Source organism: Myxocyprinus asiaticus, chromosome 23 (genome assembly GCF_019703515.2).
Source record: "Myxocyprinus asiaticus isolate MX2 ecotype Aquarium Trade chromosome 23, UBuf_Myxa_2, whole genome shotgun sequence".
NCBI classification, from domain to species: domain Eukaryota; kingdom Metazoa; phylum Chordata; class Actinopteri; order Cypriniformes; family Catostomidae; genus Myxocyprinus; species Myxocyprinus asiaticus.
The window spans coordinates 44,119,927-44,140,407 of NC_059366.1; the positions used below are offsets into that span (position 1 = coordinate 44,119,927).

The window sequence follows — 20,481 nt, forward strand, 5'->3', positions numbered from 1 at the left end:
GGGCATGTGGAGAGGAGACGTGCAAGATGGTTATCAGCACAGCCTGTCTAATTAAGCCGCACTTGTTATTCTAACTGTCCACATTCATGAATCAGCAGATAACATGCCATTGTGTGATAAAACTCAAATCTTTCACTCCTTGTGTGCCGTGTTTATAAATGCTATTAAGCTTCCATAAATTTGCTGCTCTCTCCAAATGGCACTTTCTCAGGAGACGATGTCTATCAGGCTTCAGACGTCTCTCTCTCTCCCAAAATCTGACTCATTTCTGCTGAGCTCATAATCAGAGAATGCCGTGCTGAGATTCATATGGTGCCATAAGAGGCATTATTAATTGCGGCAGTAAGCCAAAATTTGTCAGCGTGAAAGCATTGTAGAAGTTTTGCTTCATTTCGTCACTTTGCTTAAATTAGTTCACATTTACTATATAGTCTAGTCTGTTCCAAAGCCTAGTAAGCTGCTTAGGTAGACTACATTTTAAAGGGATAGTTCACTCAGAAATTACATACAGATGTATAATTTGTCAACATTATGAACAATTTTGAACAGCACACTATATAGTAAATGTGAACTCATTTAAGCAAAGTAAAGTTAAACCCATGGGTGGGGTCAGTGAGCATCAACAGGGCTAAAGACACATTTACAAACCATAGGAAAGAAAAATCACAAGTGAGATCTCTTTAATATCTTAATTTTGTTTCTCCAAGACAGCAATGAGATGAAATGGAGAGTAAATGAAGACTTTTGCTTAAGTCTCCTGCTTCTCAGATGTTTCTCCTGAGAAAAAGACCCCAGTAATCTCACATGTGTCTCCTCTAGAGTTTCAGAAGACATCTCAACAATGTCTCAAACTGTGCTCAGATTTGCCAAGATACAAAAGTCTGCAATGAAAAGTCTGAGACCAAATGATCTGAGCTATGCTATCCACATACGTTTTGAAGCTCTGTACTCTTACTGTATGTCATCAGTTGTCTCCTTTGTGTCTGGTTTTATTGCTCCACAGGAATTTTTGGAGAAACTGCGATAAGACCAGTAATGTGTTTAAGGAAAGTAAATAGGGTGAATTTCACATTGAGTGATTTCAGGTTCACTTTTACTTTGAGAAACATTGTTTGCTAACAGAGAAAACTGCACAATAGGTTGTTTCATCAACTTCAGGCACTTTTAGCACTGTGGATTTCTAGAAAGTAAACACTCTCACTAGTCCATTTGAAAAATCTTTATAAAGGGCAAAATTGCTTGAAGCGGTGGAAATTATGCCACAACAGCGGGACTGTCGTTATTTGAAAACTGGAGAGAAATCCCTTTCACACAATAAATATTGAAATGATGTATGCTTATTTCACTCTTTGTTAGATTATCATAGTTTTAAACATGTTATAAATTACTTATTTTAAAAAGCCTATTAAAATAAGCTTCACATGAGTTTATAGAAGTGGCTGCTTATAATAAACTCACTGAAATAAACAAAACTAATCAGTGAATTATATAATTGCAACATTACGTAATTGATCTGAGAAATTAAAATGCCTGATGCTGATTTTACAGTGGCAAGTCTGAGCAGTTTTTTGCAATTTTGGCTCTCCTTGTTGAGTTTATTTTCTTATTTTTTCATCGGATGGCAAAAAAACCTTCAACCATATTTGCGCGCATAAGTACGGTCTTAAAGGTAGTTCGTGCAGGTCAAACCATATGAGGAGAATCATTGTGAAAATTCACTGTCGGCCATCACAGACATTCCCATTCGGATGGGATTAGATTTCTCAGAGGACCCTTGAGTTAGCCGAAAAACAGTAGGTCATTTGCTCTGTAACTTTTACAGAGGTTGTAAGAGAATAACACAGACTTGATTCGGACGGGTTTAAAGTCACAAAACTCCTCCGGGAAATCTAGTCCTGTCCAAATAAGGCTATTAATAAGTGTAAACTTTAGAAATGACAATTTAGTAAACGTACACCTTAGATTCAGTGGTGCATGTTATGGAAAAAATGTATAGCCATACCTTGTAAAAGGCTGATTGACGAAACACTGGTAAATAAAAGAGCATATATTTTGAGTTATAAAATGCAGTTATACCCCTTTTTTTAATTAACAGCTGTAAACCATAATTCTCTGCTTATCCGGGTCATTAAAACAGCAATAGAACATTCTTCAATAGCACATGGCGTGTCCAAAGAGGCCTCATTTATTTTCTAAACTGTTGATGTAATGTCTGTGAAAAAGCATCGTAACCCGAATAGAGTTTTTGACCTTCTTTGTACGACATGATGGTGAGCGAACACTGAGAGAATAATTATTTTCCTGTGTTGGCTTTCTTCCGTGGCGCTGGATCCAGTTTAACAGTGCTGCTTACTGTAACTTTACCAAAAAAAAGTCCCCATTTTCTGGGATTACATCCACACCATCCACACCTCCAACCGCACGGTGACATTTAAGCCTGGGTTACCATGCCAACGGCGCAATTGAGGGTAGTGTGTGACGCATCAGTGTGACGAGGGACCACCATGTTTCTGTGCTCGCTTCTGCAAAACTTCAAGCATATAAGAACACATGATTCATTCAAGCTCAGTTTATACACATTAATGTCTGCTCGAAAAACACCAATGCAATTTGTGTTTTTGCTTTCACAGGGTGGGAGAGACTGTGAGCGCTACGGTAAACCATCAGACGGCCAAGATGACATGCAGCAATGTGCAGCAGAGAACCCAGCACGCGTCTGTGCCAGCGATTTCATCGTCAGACTCCAAACAGCATCTGAAAGGTGATACTAAGCACTGACCTGCCTTGTGTTTTTACTGACTTAACACCTTTTTTAACACACGGGCAGTTGAAGTGATGCAATTTTAGTGTCCTGGCTGGACAGCAAAGAACCCTGATTTTATCCATATAGTTATTTAAACTTCTAGATTATATTTAAAAAAATATATTTTTGTTTTAAACTAAAAATGTCAATTTTAAATGTAAAAGTATTATTTATTATTTAAAAAAATAAATAAAAGTAGAAAGTAGTACGACTGTACTCATAGTGAACTGTGAAAATGGTGAATGTGAAAATGGTGAATGACTTGAAGCTTATTTTATTTTGTCCAGATGTATTAAGTTATTCAAAAATACCTTAAAAGTGAAATTCACACAAAACAATCACTTAAATACAACTCTCAGTTCAAAGTCCTTCTGATGTTTTTTTCTGGGGGCTTAAAGTCAAAAATGTGGTGTGACTTTCCGGAGATGGTAAAAAAAATTAGGTCTCAATAAAAGCTGAAGTTCTTGAAAAATAAATATTGTATTTAGTAGTTTGGAATACGTTTTTATTATTATTTTTTAGTAAAAGCGGTCAAACAATTTGGATTTATTATATAATTTTTTCAGAGACTTCTTTCCACCAAATCAAAAGTCAAGTGATGTAACCAATGCAGTCTGCCATTTTATTATGTGACAAAAAGGACCACTTTAGACCCTTTTAAAAAAAGATCTTATATTTTAACATTCTTATCTTATCTTGAAAAACACTGTTGCTCAAAAATGTATGATATTTGTAAAAAAATAAAATAAAAATAAATAAATAAATAAATAAAATGACCTACCTGTAGATGTTTTATTTATATTTTATTTTATAATTATTTTTATGTTTGAACACAAATATTATATTTCTACAAGATTAATACATTTTAAACTAGATTTAAAAAAAGATTTATCATTTTTATCAACTTGGAAAACCTAATTTGTCAGTGAGCCAAATACAGAAAACGCATCAATGGAAAGGAGGCGGCGAGAACCGGCTTAACAATATAAATAATATTTTAATAATGAACTTAAACTAAAAGACACAAACACACACAGGTGTCGGACAGCTGTCCGTAACTCTCTCTGTCACACTGCCGTCTCCAGTCGGCCTTTATCCCTCTCGGGCTAATCAGCCTGATTAGGGGCCGAGTGTGTAGAATCACGACCCGGCCCCGCCCTCCGGCCTGCCACATTCCTCCCCTGTTCTCTCAGGCCGAGGAGCCCCCGGCATGACGTACATTACCACCCCCACTCCCTTTCCCTGGGGGGGGGCGTGCCTTCCGCCCCATCTACCGGCAGGTCATCCCTGTCTACCTGGATCAGGGGAGGGGACAAGGGGAGGGAAACAAAAGAAAATGTGGCACCTACACGCCGTAATGGCGATCGTGCCAAATTAACAAAAACATTTAAAAAGAGAGGGAAAAGGCTAACACGGAGCGGCAGCGGGAGAGACAGAGGAGAGAGAGAAAAAAAATAATTCACTTGCCGGTTCTCCGATACGCCGTAGCCTGGTCCTTGGCCACTCCTCCACTATCTGGTGGACGACAGCCACGCCTCCCCGGGTGGATCGGAGGCAGTCCTCCGGCCCCTGGCGGACAGAATGCCGCGTTTTCGGTGGACGGACGGGGTCTCCCCCGCCCCTGGCAGCGGTTCTCCTGCTCCAGGCAGACGGCCAGGAGCCCCTCCCCGCTCGCGGTCGGCGGTCTCAGACCCCGCCACATTTCAGCGGCTGGTAGGGGTCTCCTCCGCCCCTGGCAGCAGCCCTGACCGCTCCAGGCGGTCGGTTAGGAGCCCCTCCTCCCCTCGCAGTCGGCGGCCATTCCTCCGCTTTCAGGCGGCCGTCTCCTCCGTCCCCCGGCGGATGGCCGCATCTGCTCCATTGGGGTGGATGGTAGTGGCGAGGACTCTACTACGGCGCATCCCTCCTCCTTCCCGGATTTCGGCACCAGTGTAACACATCAATGGAAAGGAGGCGGCGAGAACCGGCTTAACAATATAAATTATATTTTAATAATGAACTTAAACCAAAAGACACAAACACACACAGGTGTCGGACAGCTGTCCGTAACTCTTTCTCTGTCACACTGCCGTCTCCAGTCGGCCTTTATCCCTCTCGGGCTAATCAGCCTGATTAGGGGCCGGGTGTGTAGAATCACGACCCAGCCCTGCCCTCCGGCCTGCCACAATGAACAATGTGGATAGAAATACAATATAAATATTAGCAGTATTTAATTGGGGTGTATTTTCAAAAAACAACTGTTTATGAATTTGCAAATTGCCTTAAAAATATATTAAAAATGACTATTTTGTCACCAGTCTGGAGTAACTTAGAAAATCCATTTTTAAATAGGCAATCTAAGATTTTTAACCTTTTAAACTAGTCAGAAGGAGAGCTTTATCTCCTACTACCCATTTGCTCCCCAATTTGGAATGCCCAATTCCCAATGCGCTCTAAGTCCTTGTGGTGGCGTAGTGACTCACCTCAATCCGGATGTCGGAGGATGAATCTCAGTTGCCTCCACGTTTGAGACCGTCAGTCCGCTCATCTTATCACGTGAATTGTTGAGCACGTTACCGTGGAGACATAGCACGTGTGGAGGCCCACGCTATTCTCCACGGCATCCACGCACAACTCACCACGTGCCCCACCGAGAGCAAGAACCACATTATAGTGACCACGAGGAGGTTACCCCATGTGACTCTACCCTCCCTAGCAACCGGGCCAATTTGGTTGCTTAGGAGACCTGACTGGAGTCACTCAGCACACCCTGGATTCAAACTCACGACTCCGGGGGTGGTAGTCAGTGTCTTTACTCGCTGAGCTACCCAGGCCCCCCAAATCTCCCACTATTAATTAAGTGTTTATTATTTATGTGGAACTACTGTAATTCATTGTTCATTAATTCAGTTCTGCAGAATAATGCTTCCACATAATGCATTTAAAAGCATAAAATAAGTTACAGTTTCAATTATTTGTGTGGATGCTAGCAGATGTAAGTCTAACTATTAGAAACAATTTGTAAAAATAGATTAATACCTTAAAATGTCCTGCATTGTAACTGTGACATGATAAACTCTAAAACTAATTTAAAAAGCGCCCCCCCCCCCCCAAATTTGTGAATGCAATTTTCGTAGCCTCATTAATTGAGACAAAATGGAATATTTGTACCTTTATACTGTAAATTAGTTTTTATCTCACCGCAGGACCATTTAAAATGATCTAATGAAGGAGAAAAGTTAATAAAAATTGTGAAATATGTCAAAGAAAGGTGAACAGTTACAGCAAGTAAAAACACACTTTGCCTTATATCAATTTTAACCTAAAATCTTGATGTTGTTAGTAATAATAATAATTTGTCAACTACCCACATGCAAATGAGCTGTGCTAAATTAAAGTCCTATGTTTTGTTTTACAGTGGGAACCCATCGGGGCCCGAGTCCAGGGGCCACCCAGCGCTCCACACGCAACTCCAGAAATTCACAGTGTCTGCAGACAAGGTGCCCATTTATTACTTCACCATTACACAACTCTTACACAATCACTTACGATTCAAAAACCAACTGTGTCCAATCAGCCAGAGAACACTGGGAAAATTAAGAAGCTCCTTCAGCGGACTTCAGCAAACCTCTTTTCCTGTGGTTCCGCTGACTTGCTCTGAACCGAGCCAAGAGTTTGGATTCCTCCAGAATAAACTTGTGAAGGGGTTGATTGATGTGTCTTTGCTAAGTGGATGCAGATTGCATGTTTGTTTAACATCCGTGTCGGCCTCTGCTAGTGTATGTGACTTCCAGGAATTGTTCTGGCTTGAAAACCCAGTCAACGGGTTCTGAACCCAGTCTGAACAGAGTAGCCAGGAGTCCAGAGGCCAGCCAGATCTAAATAAGGATCTCCACTTTTCTCTTTCTGTTATGAAATGTTGCCTTCCTGTTCTTTAATGGGACATCTCGGCTCTGTTCCAAAGCCTAGTAAGCTGCCTAGGTAGGCTACATTTGAAAGGGATAGTTCAGATAAAAAGCGGTTTTGATGTATTTTAACACAGTATTTGTGAAATATGTATTTTTATGCTTTTTAGAGTGTCATATACCAATTAACATGTAGGCTGCTGCCTATGTAGGGAGTAAGGATGGGCGATATGACCAAAATCTAATATCACGATATGAGTAATTTTATATCACGATAACGATATACATATATCACTATATAGTAAATGTTTTGGAAAATCAATGAAAATGGCTTATGTATTAAATAACCATATTGTAATGTCTATTTTTGGGTCAGTGAATTAGATACTTTCAAATATTTCCTCTTATGTAATTTTCTCTTTATTTGGAGCTTGACAGTAGTCAAAGTAAAAAAACAAAAACAACTACAACTTGGTTTTAAATCATTATTTATGATTTCCCCTTTTTCACCCAATTTGGAATGCCCAATTCCCAATGCGCTTTTAAGTCCTCATGTTCGTGTAGTGACTCGCCTCAGTCCGGGTGGCGGAGGACGAATCCCAGCTACCTCCATGTCTGAGACCGTCAACCCACACATCTTATCATATGGCTTGTTGAGCGCGTTGCCATGGAGACATGGTTTCACGCCATCCACCGCAGCATCCACGTTCAACTCACCACGCTCCCCACCGAGAACGAACCACATTATGGCGACCACGAGGAGGTTACTCCATGTGACTCTACCCTCCCTAGCAACCGGGCCAATTTGGTTGCTTAGGAGACCTGGCTGGAGTCACTCAGCACGCCCTGGGATTCGAACTAGCGAACTCCAGGGGTGGTAGCCAGCGTCTTTTACCACTGAGTTGACCAATATAATTATAAACTTTGCTCAAGAAACTCGAGATCTTCTAGAGAAGAATACGTAAGTAAAAAAAATAAAGCAATGAAAATAAACACCTCTTGCAGAAAAAATCCAAAATTATGTAAACACTTCTTGCAAAAACAATTACAGCCGAATTAATGCGGAACGTATCTTTTGGCTTTCATAAAATTATTTTGCGTGCTTCATTTTGACGTAAAACAAATAGCTTGTATTACGAGTGATAATCGTCGTGCGACACAGTTTGCATATTATATTTTTCTGCTCCGTGTTGGGTTTTGTGAACCTACACCACAGATGTCACACCTGTTTTAATAACAAGCTCCTCTTCATTTTCTTGACTTGTTTGAGAGTCGTCCCATTCTGTGGAGATGTTTTTCTCAGTTTTTCCTGGGTCAAATATGATTGATAATCCTGTCTGCGCTCGCCTGTAAATATTGAGAATCCTGCTGGACTCGCGCGCACTTGTGTGCTCCAGAGATAGCACACGCGACGTTCACATGAAACAGATGCGCGTGTAAGATGAGAAGCATATTAAGCGCTAATGAAACGCCAAACGCGAGATGACTGTCATTGAATTTGCTTGGGCGGCCACCACATTTTTCCACAATTCTCTCAGTCTCACGTGTAGCCCTGCCCACTGATAGATAATCCCACGCTGCGCTCATGAATATTTACTTATCGCGATATACACAATATAGCAACGTCTCTATCGATTGACACTATTGTATATCGTCAGTGCTATATATATCGTCATATCGCCCAGCCCTTGTAGGGAGCAGACAGTAAGGCTGCTCACATCTCATCCTTTGTGTTCTATACAGACTCTGTCCTGGCTCAAAGACAGTGTTACCATGGCCACTCAAATCTGCAGCTTGTCCGGGCCGAAGGGTTTTGAAGCAGCCAAGAGATGTCAGGCCACATTGGAGCGGGACATCCTGTCCAACAGAGAGAGAATAGAACTGGTCAAGAGGGTAAGCATAACTGTCAGGGCGGATTAGCACAAATATTCAAATATTCACTGGATTTACGCAACAAGTGGGCAGAGTTACCAGCTGTAATAACTTTATGATGCCTAGTGTTGCTGTCCAATGGTTCTGAAATTTTTTATGGATGGATTACACTACAAAAAAAAATAAAATGTTCTTTCTTTGTTTACTTAGTAAGGAACATATAGTTGATTTCCCTTTGAATTTATTTTATTTTTCTTGTTTTAAGCCACTAAATTAAACCATTAAATTCTGTCATTTTGCTTCTAAAGTAAATTTATCTTATTTCAATTTTACCTCATGTTTAACAGTCTACTGGATTATTTTTTTGTTTTACTCTAAACAGAGCAAACGTCAAGCAGTGTTTTGTATAAAAAAATAAAATTAAAAAAGTTTTATGGTCTTATAACTGAGTGAGCTGACATAATAATCAAATGCACCTTCATAATTAATTCTCTCTCTCAAGTAGCGTCGGCAGATCCAGTTTATTTCAGCAAAAATGTTTGTTTGAATTTAATGAATCGCTTAAAAAAAAATCTAAGATCAATTAGAATATTTAAAATTAATATTTAGTTAAATTCTGCTTTTTATCCATGTTTTCACTTCAGTTATATTCATAAGTATTATTATAGTTGTATAAGTTGAAATCAGTGAAAAACATTTTTGTACAGATTTAATGCTGTCTCTCTAATTGAGATCCTTGTCATTATAGTGCCAGAAAAAATACTGCTTTTTATTATATAATGTAAAGTAATTAAAATATTATATAAAATATTTACAGTAGTTCTCATAAATAGCTTTAATAGAGTTAGTTTTTACAGTAGTGTTTCCAGAATTACCTGTGCTGCAATTTATTTTTTAATTTTTATAGTAAAATTAATATTTAAATTCTGCTGATTGTCTCCACATTATCAATTCTGTTGTGTACATTTGTGTGTGTTTACAGTAAGTTTTATTGGTTGTATTTAGTGAGTTCAAGTTTGATGCTGTTGTGCCAGAAAAATACTACTCTTGGTTTTTTTTATTAGCAGTAGTTATTTAATTAAAAGATAATATAATGTAACTTTTCCTCTTAAGCAGCTTCTCTGTAGTCACTTTTCGTACTTCCACTTCAAAAAGTCCCTAAAGTACCTGCGCTGCATTTTACATTTGAATTTTTTTAATGAAATAAACATTTAGTTAAATTCTGCTGTTTATCCTGATGTTTTTGATGCTGTTATATACATTAGTGTGTTTTTTAGTTGTATTAGTTGAATTTGGTGCAAATTTAAGAGTTCAATTTTAATGCTGTCAAGATCACAGACAAGATCTTCACTGTTGCTGTGCCTGATAAATACTTCTCAATTATTTATTTATTATATAATGTAGTTTTATATATATATATATATATATATATATATATATATATATATATATATATATATATATATATTATTATTTTATTTTTTTGTAGTAACTTGTAGTGAACTATAGTGAAACTGGGTAGCTTATCAGTAGTTTAAAAAAGCTCAAAACTCTTAACTAAAGCATCAGATTTTAAACTCTTGCCTGTCTTCAGGAGGGTCACAGTCTGGTTCGAGCTCAACACCCGGGCAGCACAAAGATCCAGGAGTTTCTGAGTCAGCTGGAGGTTTTGTGGGAGGAGCTGAAGAGAAGACATCAGAGGAACGGACTGGTGCTGCAGGTCTCAGAGGAGCTCAACTGCAGGGTATATATCTAGATAATGACCGTAACCATCAGATATTGTGGGCATGTCAGAATAGTGTCATTTTTCAGGGTTTGGTTGATCGATATGGGTTTTTCAGTGACCAATTCTTAAACTTGTACATTTGATCTCCACCAATCTTGAATATTTCTTTACAATCCATGACCATCTGTATGTGGAGATAATGGAGGGATACAAGTTTGGATTTGTTCAGAAGGGCATACTAAATACTATTTTTTTGATAGAGAGTAGCGTGCAATTTGCATATTGTGCACACAGTGTGCATGAAATACTGGGTGTTCTACTACACTAGTCAAAAATGTGCAATATACAACTAGAGTACACTGCATGGAATACTGTGTCCCACTGTGCAATGTGCTCAACTTGACCTTCCATTTACAGTGTGATGAATTAACCATAAGCGATATCAATTGCAATTTTAAACATCTCCTTTTTGACTCATTATTTGATTGCCATAGGTTTTTGCACAAAATTGAATTAAAAATGCAAAAAAGCCATATTTATTTCCAAGATGCGGCCTGCATTAAACATGCAATTAGTGTGGTCACATAACAACAATGTAGTGTACTACTGTTTGAATCATTTATTGTTGCATGGTGAGTATTGTTTCATATGCATTTTTATATAGTAAATAGACTGTGCAAAGCCTTAGTATTGTAGCAGTTATATTAGATTGTGACATTTGTGGAAGTGATATTTTACTTTTCCTCTTTGCTATTCTTAATGAGATAGCTAAGTCTGGTTCCTCTTAAGATTTTTCTCCCTCCACTACTTAACATCCAATGGAGTTTTTCACATCATATGGAGTTGCTACAGTCGCTTTTGGATTGCTCACTGAGGGCCTTATGACATTAAGACATGATTTTCTGTAAAGCTGCTTTGAAGCTATGTATTGTGAAAAGCTACAATTTACAATAAAATTGACTTTACTTGAATTGACTCGATTCATGCATTGCAATAAAGTGTGGTGCCAGACAGAACACAGCTGTTAAAATGTCTCTAGTGATGTTTGAATTGATAAATGTGAGTTTGTTTATTATGATGGACAGGTGGTACGGGTGCTGCAGTCTTTGTGCAGTCTGGAGGCGTGGTTGGAGGCTGTGGAGTTGTCCATTAGACAGGCGTCTCTAGCAGGTGACCCAGAGTCTGTGAGCATGGCTGAGCAGGAGAGCTGTCAGCTGGAGAGAGAACTGCAGGACAGAGGTCTGGAACTGCAGAACCTCAGACAGGAAGTGCATCATCTGAGCACTCAAAGACACCTGCACACTCAGCTGCTACCTGCACGCCTCAAAGATGTTGAGGAAAAGTATGTGCTGACACTTGGTTACAACTATCTCTTAACACTTTCTTTTCGAGGAGTAAGTGTATGAGTGGATATTACATGAGGAAGTCTGTATGGGTTTAAATAGGTTTTTGTAATGGCTGATGCTGAATCTGATATGAACAGAACAGGTTGGCTGATATAATGCTTCAAAAATGTTGTACTCAGTATTTTTATCTTGTTTTCCCAAAATTTCGAAATATCCTTAAAACACGATACATTTACTTGAAAAGCAAAATCACATAAGAAACGTCTTTTATTTAGAGAAATCCAACCTAATATAGTGAGGTTTATGCCAGTGGCGTAGCCATGAGTGTGCCAAGGTGTGCAACTGCCACCCAAAACGTAAGCTTGCACTAGGGGTGTTCACTTGTTTCAGGGCTCAACGCTAAGGATTTTTTCTACTAGATAGAAATTCATAAATGCATCATATTAACCTCAGCCGTCCTGCCATTTACACATGAGTTTTTAAGTGAAGAGTTCTGTTGTGCAGATGATGGGTTTTCGGTCACGTGTTTAGTCATGCTGTCATGCAACTTTTGGCCATGTGTGATGTTTTCACAGGCAGGATCAAAGATTTAATCACTGAGTTAAAGATGTGATTATTGGCCGAATGTAATAAACATATGAATCCCTGAGAGAGGAGACCATGCTGCTAAATCGGTTGTGACGTGTAATATACAATAGGTAGATATTAGGCCTAATCTGTGAGTTAAGAATGTGCATATACATGAAATCAGACAACCTAAAGACCAACACAGACTGATACACAAAGCACAAAAACAAATATACCTGTACAGTCCAGAAATGAGACATGTAACAGGTGTTTCATGAGGATGATATTATGAAGTAGACTGTTTCAAATATTCATCATCACCCTGCAGATGAACAGCTCTGATAATAAAAGCCTAATAGCCATAGTGATCTTGCTTCTTTTCCAATCAAACGGCATTATCATGTCACATTAATGTTTACATTTTGAAACATTACCTTAATTAAATGTATACTTACATTTTGGATACTGAGCAGCTCGTGATTTCCAGGCACGTGAATAATCGGGGTTAAACAAAGTTTATTACGTCTCATACTGTGCTTCCTCTCTAAAGGCGAATTAATGAGAGAAAATGTGCTTTTTTTTCTGTCCCTTTACAAGAGCGCATGCACGTTAGTCTACGCTGCTCGGAGAGAGATGATGATGAGACATATGCACGGAGAAACATGGATTTTCAGTCCTACAGAAAGAAACTGTTGATTTTTCACCAACATTTAAAAATGAAAAATGTGGGGATTTCGCGCACCGTGAACAGGGAATGTGCGGGGATACTTAAAATGTTGCGCAAGACATGCAATCGCTCTACGAAATTCATTAAATGGGTTTTTTCCTGCTGTTTTCTACACATTGGTAATAACTGCAGCTGAAACACTTGGAAAAGAGCTAGGACAGTGAGAGTGCACTCGGTGTCTGCACTCTCTTGTGTGCACACGACTGTGCCTTGGCGCGTCCAGTATATTATCCGCTCACGCATCTTTGCGAGCTAAATATCAGCGGCGGTTCTAGCTTGTATGGTGCCCTGGGCGAACCCCCCAACCAACACCCCACCCCCATGCCCACGTCGCCCATGCCTAAATCCACCACTGCTAAATATAATTGCGCTCGCTCGTCGGTTAAAAGACTTCGTTTGCTCTGTGTAATTTTTGTGCTCTCTCACTTGTTGTTTGCTGACACTAATGTTATAAATGCAGCACTGGCCCGATCGGGCAAGTGACAGTTCTAGCAACTAGCCCAAATCTCTCTCACACTAGCCCCGGGCCAACGGGCAGTCCTTATTGTTGAGCCCTGCGTTTTCTCGATGCATCAATTAGTAATCCAGTCGATTCATTTGCATCAATCTTGAAATGTGATTTTTGAATCAAGATCAGTTGTTAAAAATCAAATGAATCTAGATTCAGCAAATTAGTATACAATATTTTAGAATATATAAATACAACCTCAATTCCAAAAAAGTTGGGACAGTATGAAAAATGCTAATAAAAACAAAAAGTTGTGATTTGTAAATTATATTCACCCTTTGCTATATTGAAAGCACTACAACTACACATTATATGATGTTTTACCTTGTGAATTTCAATGTTTTTTTTTAATGTACAGTAATTTCAAATCAGTTTATTGCAACACAGTCCAAAAAAGTTGAGACGGGCAATTTAAGACTAATAACAGTTTGATGAGTTGAAATAACAAGGCAATGTGATTTTCCAACAGATGCTTCAGCAAATAATCCAGCACTTTGTGAACAATGTTCCCCAAAGACAAATTGGAAGGAGTTTGGGCATTTCACCCTCTACAGTGCACAATATAGTTAAAAGATTTAAGGAATCTGGTCAAATCTCGGTGTGTAAAGGGCAAGACGAAAACTACTTCTGAATGCGCGTGATCTCTGATCCCTCAGACATCATTCATCTGTAATGGATATCATGAACATGGGCTTGGGATTACTTTAGTAAACCTTTGTTAGTCAACACCATTCGCCACTGCATCCACAGATGCAAGTTAAGACTTTACTATGTAAAGGAGAAGCCATACATCAACACTGTCCAGAAGCGCTGCCGACCTCTCTGGGCTCGGTCTCATCTTAGATAGAAAGAAGAACAGTGGAACCGTGTTTTTTGGTCCGATGAGTCCACATTTCAAATAGTTTTTGAAAAACACAGCCGTCGTGTTCTCCGGGACAAAGAGGAAAAGGACCATCCAAGCTGTTATTAGCATCAGGTCCAAAAGCCAGTGTCTGTATGGGCCAGGGGTGTGTCAGTGCCCATGGCATGGATAACTCGAACATCTGTGAGAACACCATGAATGCAGATAGATATGTACAAATTTTGGAGCAGCATATACTGCCATATTGCACCGTCTTTTCCAGGAACATCCCAGAATTTTCAGCAGGACTACTTCAAACCACATACCGAATAGATATACATAACGGCTAGAATAGGCCGAATAAGCAGAGAGTGCAGGTGCTAGATTGGCCTGCCTGCAGTCCTGACCATCTCCAATTGAGAAAGTGTGGTGCATTATGAAGTGCACCATACGGCAACAAAGACCCCGTACGATTGTGCAGCTGAAGACCTGCATAATGGATGAATGGGGGAAAATTCCACTTTTTAAACTTAACAAACGTGTGTCTTCAGCGTCTAAATGCTTAATAAGTGTTATTAGAAGAAATGGTGATGTTTCACAGGTGTAAACACTTGACTGTCTCAACTTTTTTGGAGCATGTAGCAATCATCTGATTTGAAATTACTGTACATTTTCAAAAAACAATGAAATTCACAAGGTAAAACATCACATAATGTGTAGTTGTAGTGCTTTCAATATAGCAAAGAATGAATATAATTTACAAATCCCTCATTTTTGTTTTTATTAGCATTTTTATTACTGTCCCAACTTCACCAGTTAAATTAGTTACATGTACGTTTGAAATGAGACATGCGTGGCTTCATTCGCTAGCGCATCGCGGAGCGCACCCCCTCACAGACACGCGCTGCAGTCTTCCATCACCCTTCACGGGATCGCACCTACAGTTGAAGTCAGAAGTTTACATACACTTAGGTTGAAGTCATTAAAACTCATTTTTTAACCACTCCACAGATTTCATATTTCATATTTCACTGGGTCACTGCTGAAATAAAGGGCTTAAATTGTGAGGAAACTTATAAAGACATTATTTTCTATATTATAAAATATAGTGCCATTTTACTGTTTTAATTGTTTAGAAAAACATTTAAATTGTAGTCATCTATATGATTGCTTTGATCATTTCTTTGGAACTGAATGTAGTCAGATGATGTTACATTAATGTTGTAATATTTGGATTAGTTTACTGATTCAGGGTCCCCACGGTCATAGAAAACCTGGAAATATCAGGGAATTTTAAAATTGTGATTTCAAGGCCTGGAAAAGTCATGCAAATGATAAAAAATATACTTTTTATAATTAAATATGGAACATGGAATACTTTTCTAGCTATGTTCATCTCTGAAATATTATATTGGCACATTGTACTCTTGTACTATTATTTTATTCCAAGTAGCCTGTATGCACATGTATTTAATGTGTTTTCTTTCAAGTTACTTTTGGTGAAATAAACAATCTTAAGTAGTTTGCCTTTTTCTTGCTTAAGACACATTAGAGGAAGTATTTAAAAAAATACTTTAAATGCATTTCTTTTTTAAATGCTAAATTGAATTGTTAATCGAATTTCATTGTGAATCAAATAGAATTCAATCCTTTCGAATTTGCAGAAATCATTTTTGAATCGAATCGAAAACCCGTGAATCGAATCGATTCGCTTTCAACCCAGAGATTCACACCCCTAGCTTGCACACCTGAATGAAATGACTATATGTAGTATGAAGGGGTGTAAAATGCATCATTATTATGCTGAAACTTCAATGCATCGATTAGCAAATGTAACAATCAATTATAATAACTATAATAATACCCAGAGTGTTACAGAGACCGTCTCAGATTACACACACACTCTCGCAACAGACTGAAGAAACAAGCGCACACTTTAAATTAAGAAAGTCTATGCGTGTGTCCATACAATCAAAATAAGTGCATTGTTGTTCTTTTCCTCCCCAATTATGATATATAATGCATACTGTGGAATATTTGGAGAATACACTAGAAAAGGTAGGCTATACTAAACTGCGTTTTAACTGCATTTTATTGGTTCAGTAAATGTTCCCCTGATGATATGCAAATCTATTACGCATAATCAGTGGTGTTCTTACCATCTGTTTGCATCATGTCAGACATGGTATTATCATTTATTTATATTTGCTTAATAATTAACGTAACAACTGTATTATTTTTCTTTTTTTATTATGAACCAAACCTCCCTTTACTCCATTAATACAGAGCTTAAAATAAATATAGCCAAAAATAAATTGATGCAATGGTTGTTAATCATCATTTTATTATATTTCACTTGATATATGCACACCCAGTTTCCTCTTGGCACACCCAAAGTCTTGTTTCTGGCTACACCACTGGTTTATGCTTGAAACAAGATAAAACTGTGGCAATGGGGTCAGAAAAATAAACTTTATTCAAAGGCAAAGCAAATGTATTGTTCTTACCCCATTAGCAAATAGTTTTTTCTTGTTATTATACATTTTGTTTAAATCTTTCTGAAAACAAGACTTCATATCTGTTGTCATTTTGCTTCTTAAGGATTCGTGTTTTAAGGATATTTCGATATTTTTACTGGAAAACAAGACAAAAAAATACTGATTAAAAAGGATTTATTTCGCAGTCTAAAATATAATCAAATTTAATGATAGCAAATTGATGTCCACAAAATTTCAGAATTTAAATGCACACTTAGTTTACAAAATATTTACTCAAAACTCACTTTAAAGTATTTGAAAAGACAAAACGTGCATTATCCACTGATAAAGCGGTTCGTAGATTTTAGTACATCTTAAAATGGTCAATATATTAGTCACTCATATTTATAGGATAAAATGCAGAACATTGACACCTAGTGAATGTATAACTGTTGTCATTTCATCATGGGCCTGTTATAAAAGGAATAGTTCGCCCAAACATACAAATTCATGAATCAATTACTCACCCTCATGTGGTTCCAAATCTGCCAAGACTTTTTTTCTGCGCAACACAAAAGGAGACATTTATCACAATGTCCAGACTTCTCTTTTCCATATGAAAGCCTACAGTGACCAGGGGCTGTCACATACCAAAAAATGGTATCAGCAGATGTTGTTGGTATCTTTTAGGTTCAGCAGTGTGCAGGCAGCACTGACCCAGCAGAGCTCTGAACTGAAGGACACTCGTATGCTCACAGAGTTCCTGGAGAAGGTGGAACTGGAGGAGAGCAACTGCAGCACCCTTGGAGAGGTCAGACTCAATTCTGTGATGTGGCACCATTACAAGCCTGAAAGCAAGTGAAATGGGCATTGAAGACTGCACTCTGTATGGCTGGTAACCGGAAGGTTGCTGGTTCGAGCCCAGCAAGGAGAGACCCATGAACTATTGCCATTGTGTCCATGGGAGAAGGCAATCATGTGGCAAGGCAGATTAAAAATAGAAGCTTCTATATTAGAAGAAGTGCCTTGGACTATAATGTTTCCTAATCTAGTACTAATATTTGTTTTATTTGGAAAATACTGAGACTTAACTACTTCATTGGGTCAAACTAGTCTTTTTTAAATTTTTTGATATTTAACACAAAACTCTTATTCTTCATTGTTTGGTGGTCCACCAGCCCCTGTGTGGAGATCTTGACTCGGGACCTTCTCTTCTGGGCTTACCCGGGAATGGACACGATGAACCCCTGATGGAGAGCATTGGAAACCCTGTGGAGGAGCTCCGAGAAGCTGTGGAGATGCTGAATGACACAGCGAGGGAGAGAGGCCGCTCGCAGTCACATGACCAGAGCATCCAGGAACTCCTCAGCAGGGTAGATGGAGTTGAAATGATTTGGATTACAATATATATAGTTTTTTAAGTCTTCAGTGTTTAATTTAAGACAGAACTTAATTTAAATTCCGACTCAGTCATTGAAAATTATTTGCCATCTTCACTGTTTGTCTGGTGCTTGCATCCCAGCATTCCTTGTTGTCCGTACGGGTGGAGCAGTGTCTGCAGCGTTGCACGGAACTCACCAAAGACGTGCTGGAGATGGAAAGTGAGATGGCCGTCAGATGCGAGCCGGATCGCTGCGGACTGGATAGACTGCAGGAGCACCAGGACAAGCTGGAGGTACGGGCAAACTAAACATTTCTAAAGGACTTACCAAAAAATTTTGAGAAGCAAAAGATATGAGTACGGTTGTTTAATATATATATATATATATATATATATATATATATATATATAGGAGTAATTTCTCCACTTTCACACCTTATTTTAATGCTCTTTAATGAAACCCATGAGCCCTTATTTCTCATGAAGCAAAACCTTTGAGATTTCTTAATTTTATCACTCCACAGAAATGCATCTCCTCTTCTGTGTCACTGCATGTCATTATCAACCTGCTATGATCAGGAACATTTGCCATTACACAATCGTTCAATTAAAGTGAAAGCGGAGTGCTTTGCGTTTACTATCAAAGTTTTATCTGCTGACGTTGCAAGCACCTCACGCACTCTTCCGGACAGGAGCTGCTCTGGTTGACGTCCGTGGTGGAGCTCAATGATGCTCGGAGTTCAACTGAGTGGCACACAAATGCGTGGCTTTTATATATTCACTCAAAATTCCCTTAATTGGCCATGAAAATGTGATTGGAATTTGAAGTGCACAGGATTTGCGGTTATCTCAAATAACCGCGGTTAGATCAAATAACTGTGATCAGATGGTAAATTAATAATCGCAACAGGCCTATTTCCAGCACATCTCAAATTCTGTGTTGTGTTAATAGAACTCTGGGCTGGAAATGACGCTGATGGAAATGACATTTTTAATGTTTTATGAAATGAAATGGCCGACTCCTTTGTCTTGCTAAGGCTAATTTCATAGCTAACAGTTTATGTATTCTAAATTCACACAATTAAATAATATTTTCACACTTTTTGTGCAAAATTACATCTTTTTAGAAATGACGGCCAACAAAAATATTCTGCTCACAAGCATGGTCTTCACTGACGCTTTTGTCTGCTTGGTTAACAAGTACACTAACTTTTGAAAAAAGTAGATAGGGGCGAAATTATTTGGTGTTTGAGATTTCACACTTTCACTTTGTTCACAAGAACACCCCTTACTAGAAGTCAACTGAGAGTGGATTTTGCTGATACTGATAACTAAGGGGCTGGGAAAGGCTGGTAACCAATTAAACAGCTGATTGTTTTTAAAATCTATTTATACAATTTTAAAATATTTTCAGAATCTTTCCTTACTTTGAAGGGAAACATAAATAAAATCCCAGATGCAGTTTATTGTGCAACCAAAATCACAGTAATAACCAGAAATAAAATGAAGATTTGGTGCATAACGTGGGACATTTAACGATAAATAAGCCCGAAACACACTGGGGACTCTTATTTTGAAATAATGAAGAGTTGACCCTGTAACAATGATCTATATTAAAGTATTAACCAAATTAAGCTTTTTTTATAGCCTATATATTCACCAGATGAAGGGTTTTTGCATATATACAGTATAAATATTTATAAATTACACCAGATGAGGTTTAATGAGAAATATGATGAATATAATGGGGTTTATTGTTGTTCACAAGAAATTAAGTTGAAGACACAATTCCATTTAGTTGCATTTTTCAATTTAGAGCACTTGATTATCTAATCAAAATAACAAAATATACATTGAAGTGAGGATAAAAATATGGATGAATATTGTCACCCCACAAGGTGTCAGGGATTGTTTTAATTTCACTTCTAGAAGCCGCTGTTATACTGTAAAACCAAGCTGTTTTAACTGTAGACTCCTTCAGCGACCAGCCACAAAGAAACTTAAAAAAACGTTCTACAACTATTGGCATAGATTTTTGCCAATATCCAGTCGTTCCAAAAAGCAACTATCCGAACCGATTAATCTGCAAATCCGATATATTGGTCTACCTCTACCCCTTACCATTGTAAAATCACTGTAACACTTTGTGGCCTCTCATGGTGTAGTTGTAAATCCAGAGGTTAATGGTTACCCCAGTAAAAATATGTGTTTAGGAGGCCATCGAGTGTTTTTACAGAAGGACAATAACACATTCAAACCATTTACTAGCGAGCCACTCACAAAACAGGAAGTATCTTGTTTGTCATGACTCATTGACCTCCCAGTGTTGATCGAATGGAAATAGCTTTC

At 38.3% G+C, this 20,481-nt stretch overlaps 1 protein-coding gene across 4 annotated transcripts in view; it reads left to right on the forward strand.

Moving 5' to 3' along the window:
• Positions 1–20,481, forward strand: part of LOC127414353 (spectrin alpha chain-like) — an 87,289-nt gene that overhangs the window by 42,015 nt on the left and 24,793 nt on the right. For all 4 annotated transcript variants that reach the window (XM_051652318.1, XM_051652320.1, XM_051652319.1 and 1 more), the window contains exons 12-19: positions 2,631–2,761; positions 6,201–6,282; positions 8,431–8,580; positions 10,154–10,303; positions 11,371–11,627; positions 17,442–17,562; positions 17,930–18,124; positions 18,274–18,426. In XM_051652318.1, the coding sequence (XP_051508278.1) occupies positions 2,631–2,761; positions 6,201–6,282; positions 8,431–8,580; positions 10,154–10,303; positions 11,371–11,627; positions 17,442–17,562; positions 17,930–18,124; positions 18,274–18,426 (1,239 nt within the window). The remainder of the gene's footprint in view (positions 1–2,630; positions 2,762–6,200; positions 6,283–8,430; positions 8,581–10,153; positions 10,304–11,370; positions 11,628–17,441; positions 17,563–17,929; positions 18,125–18,273; positions 18,427–20,481) is intronic.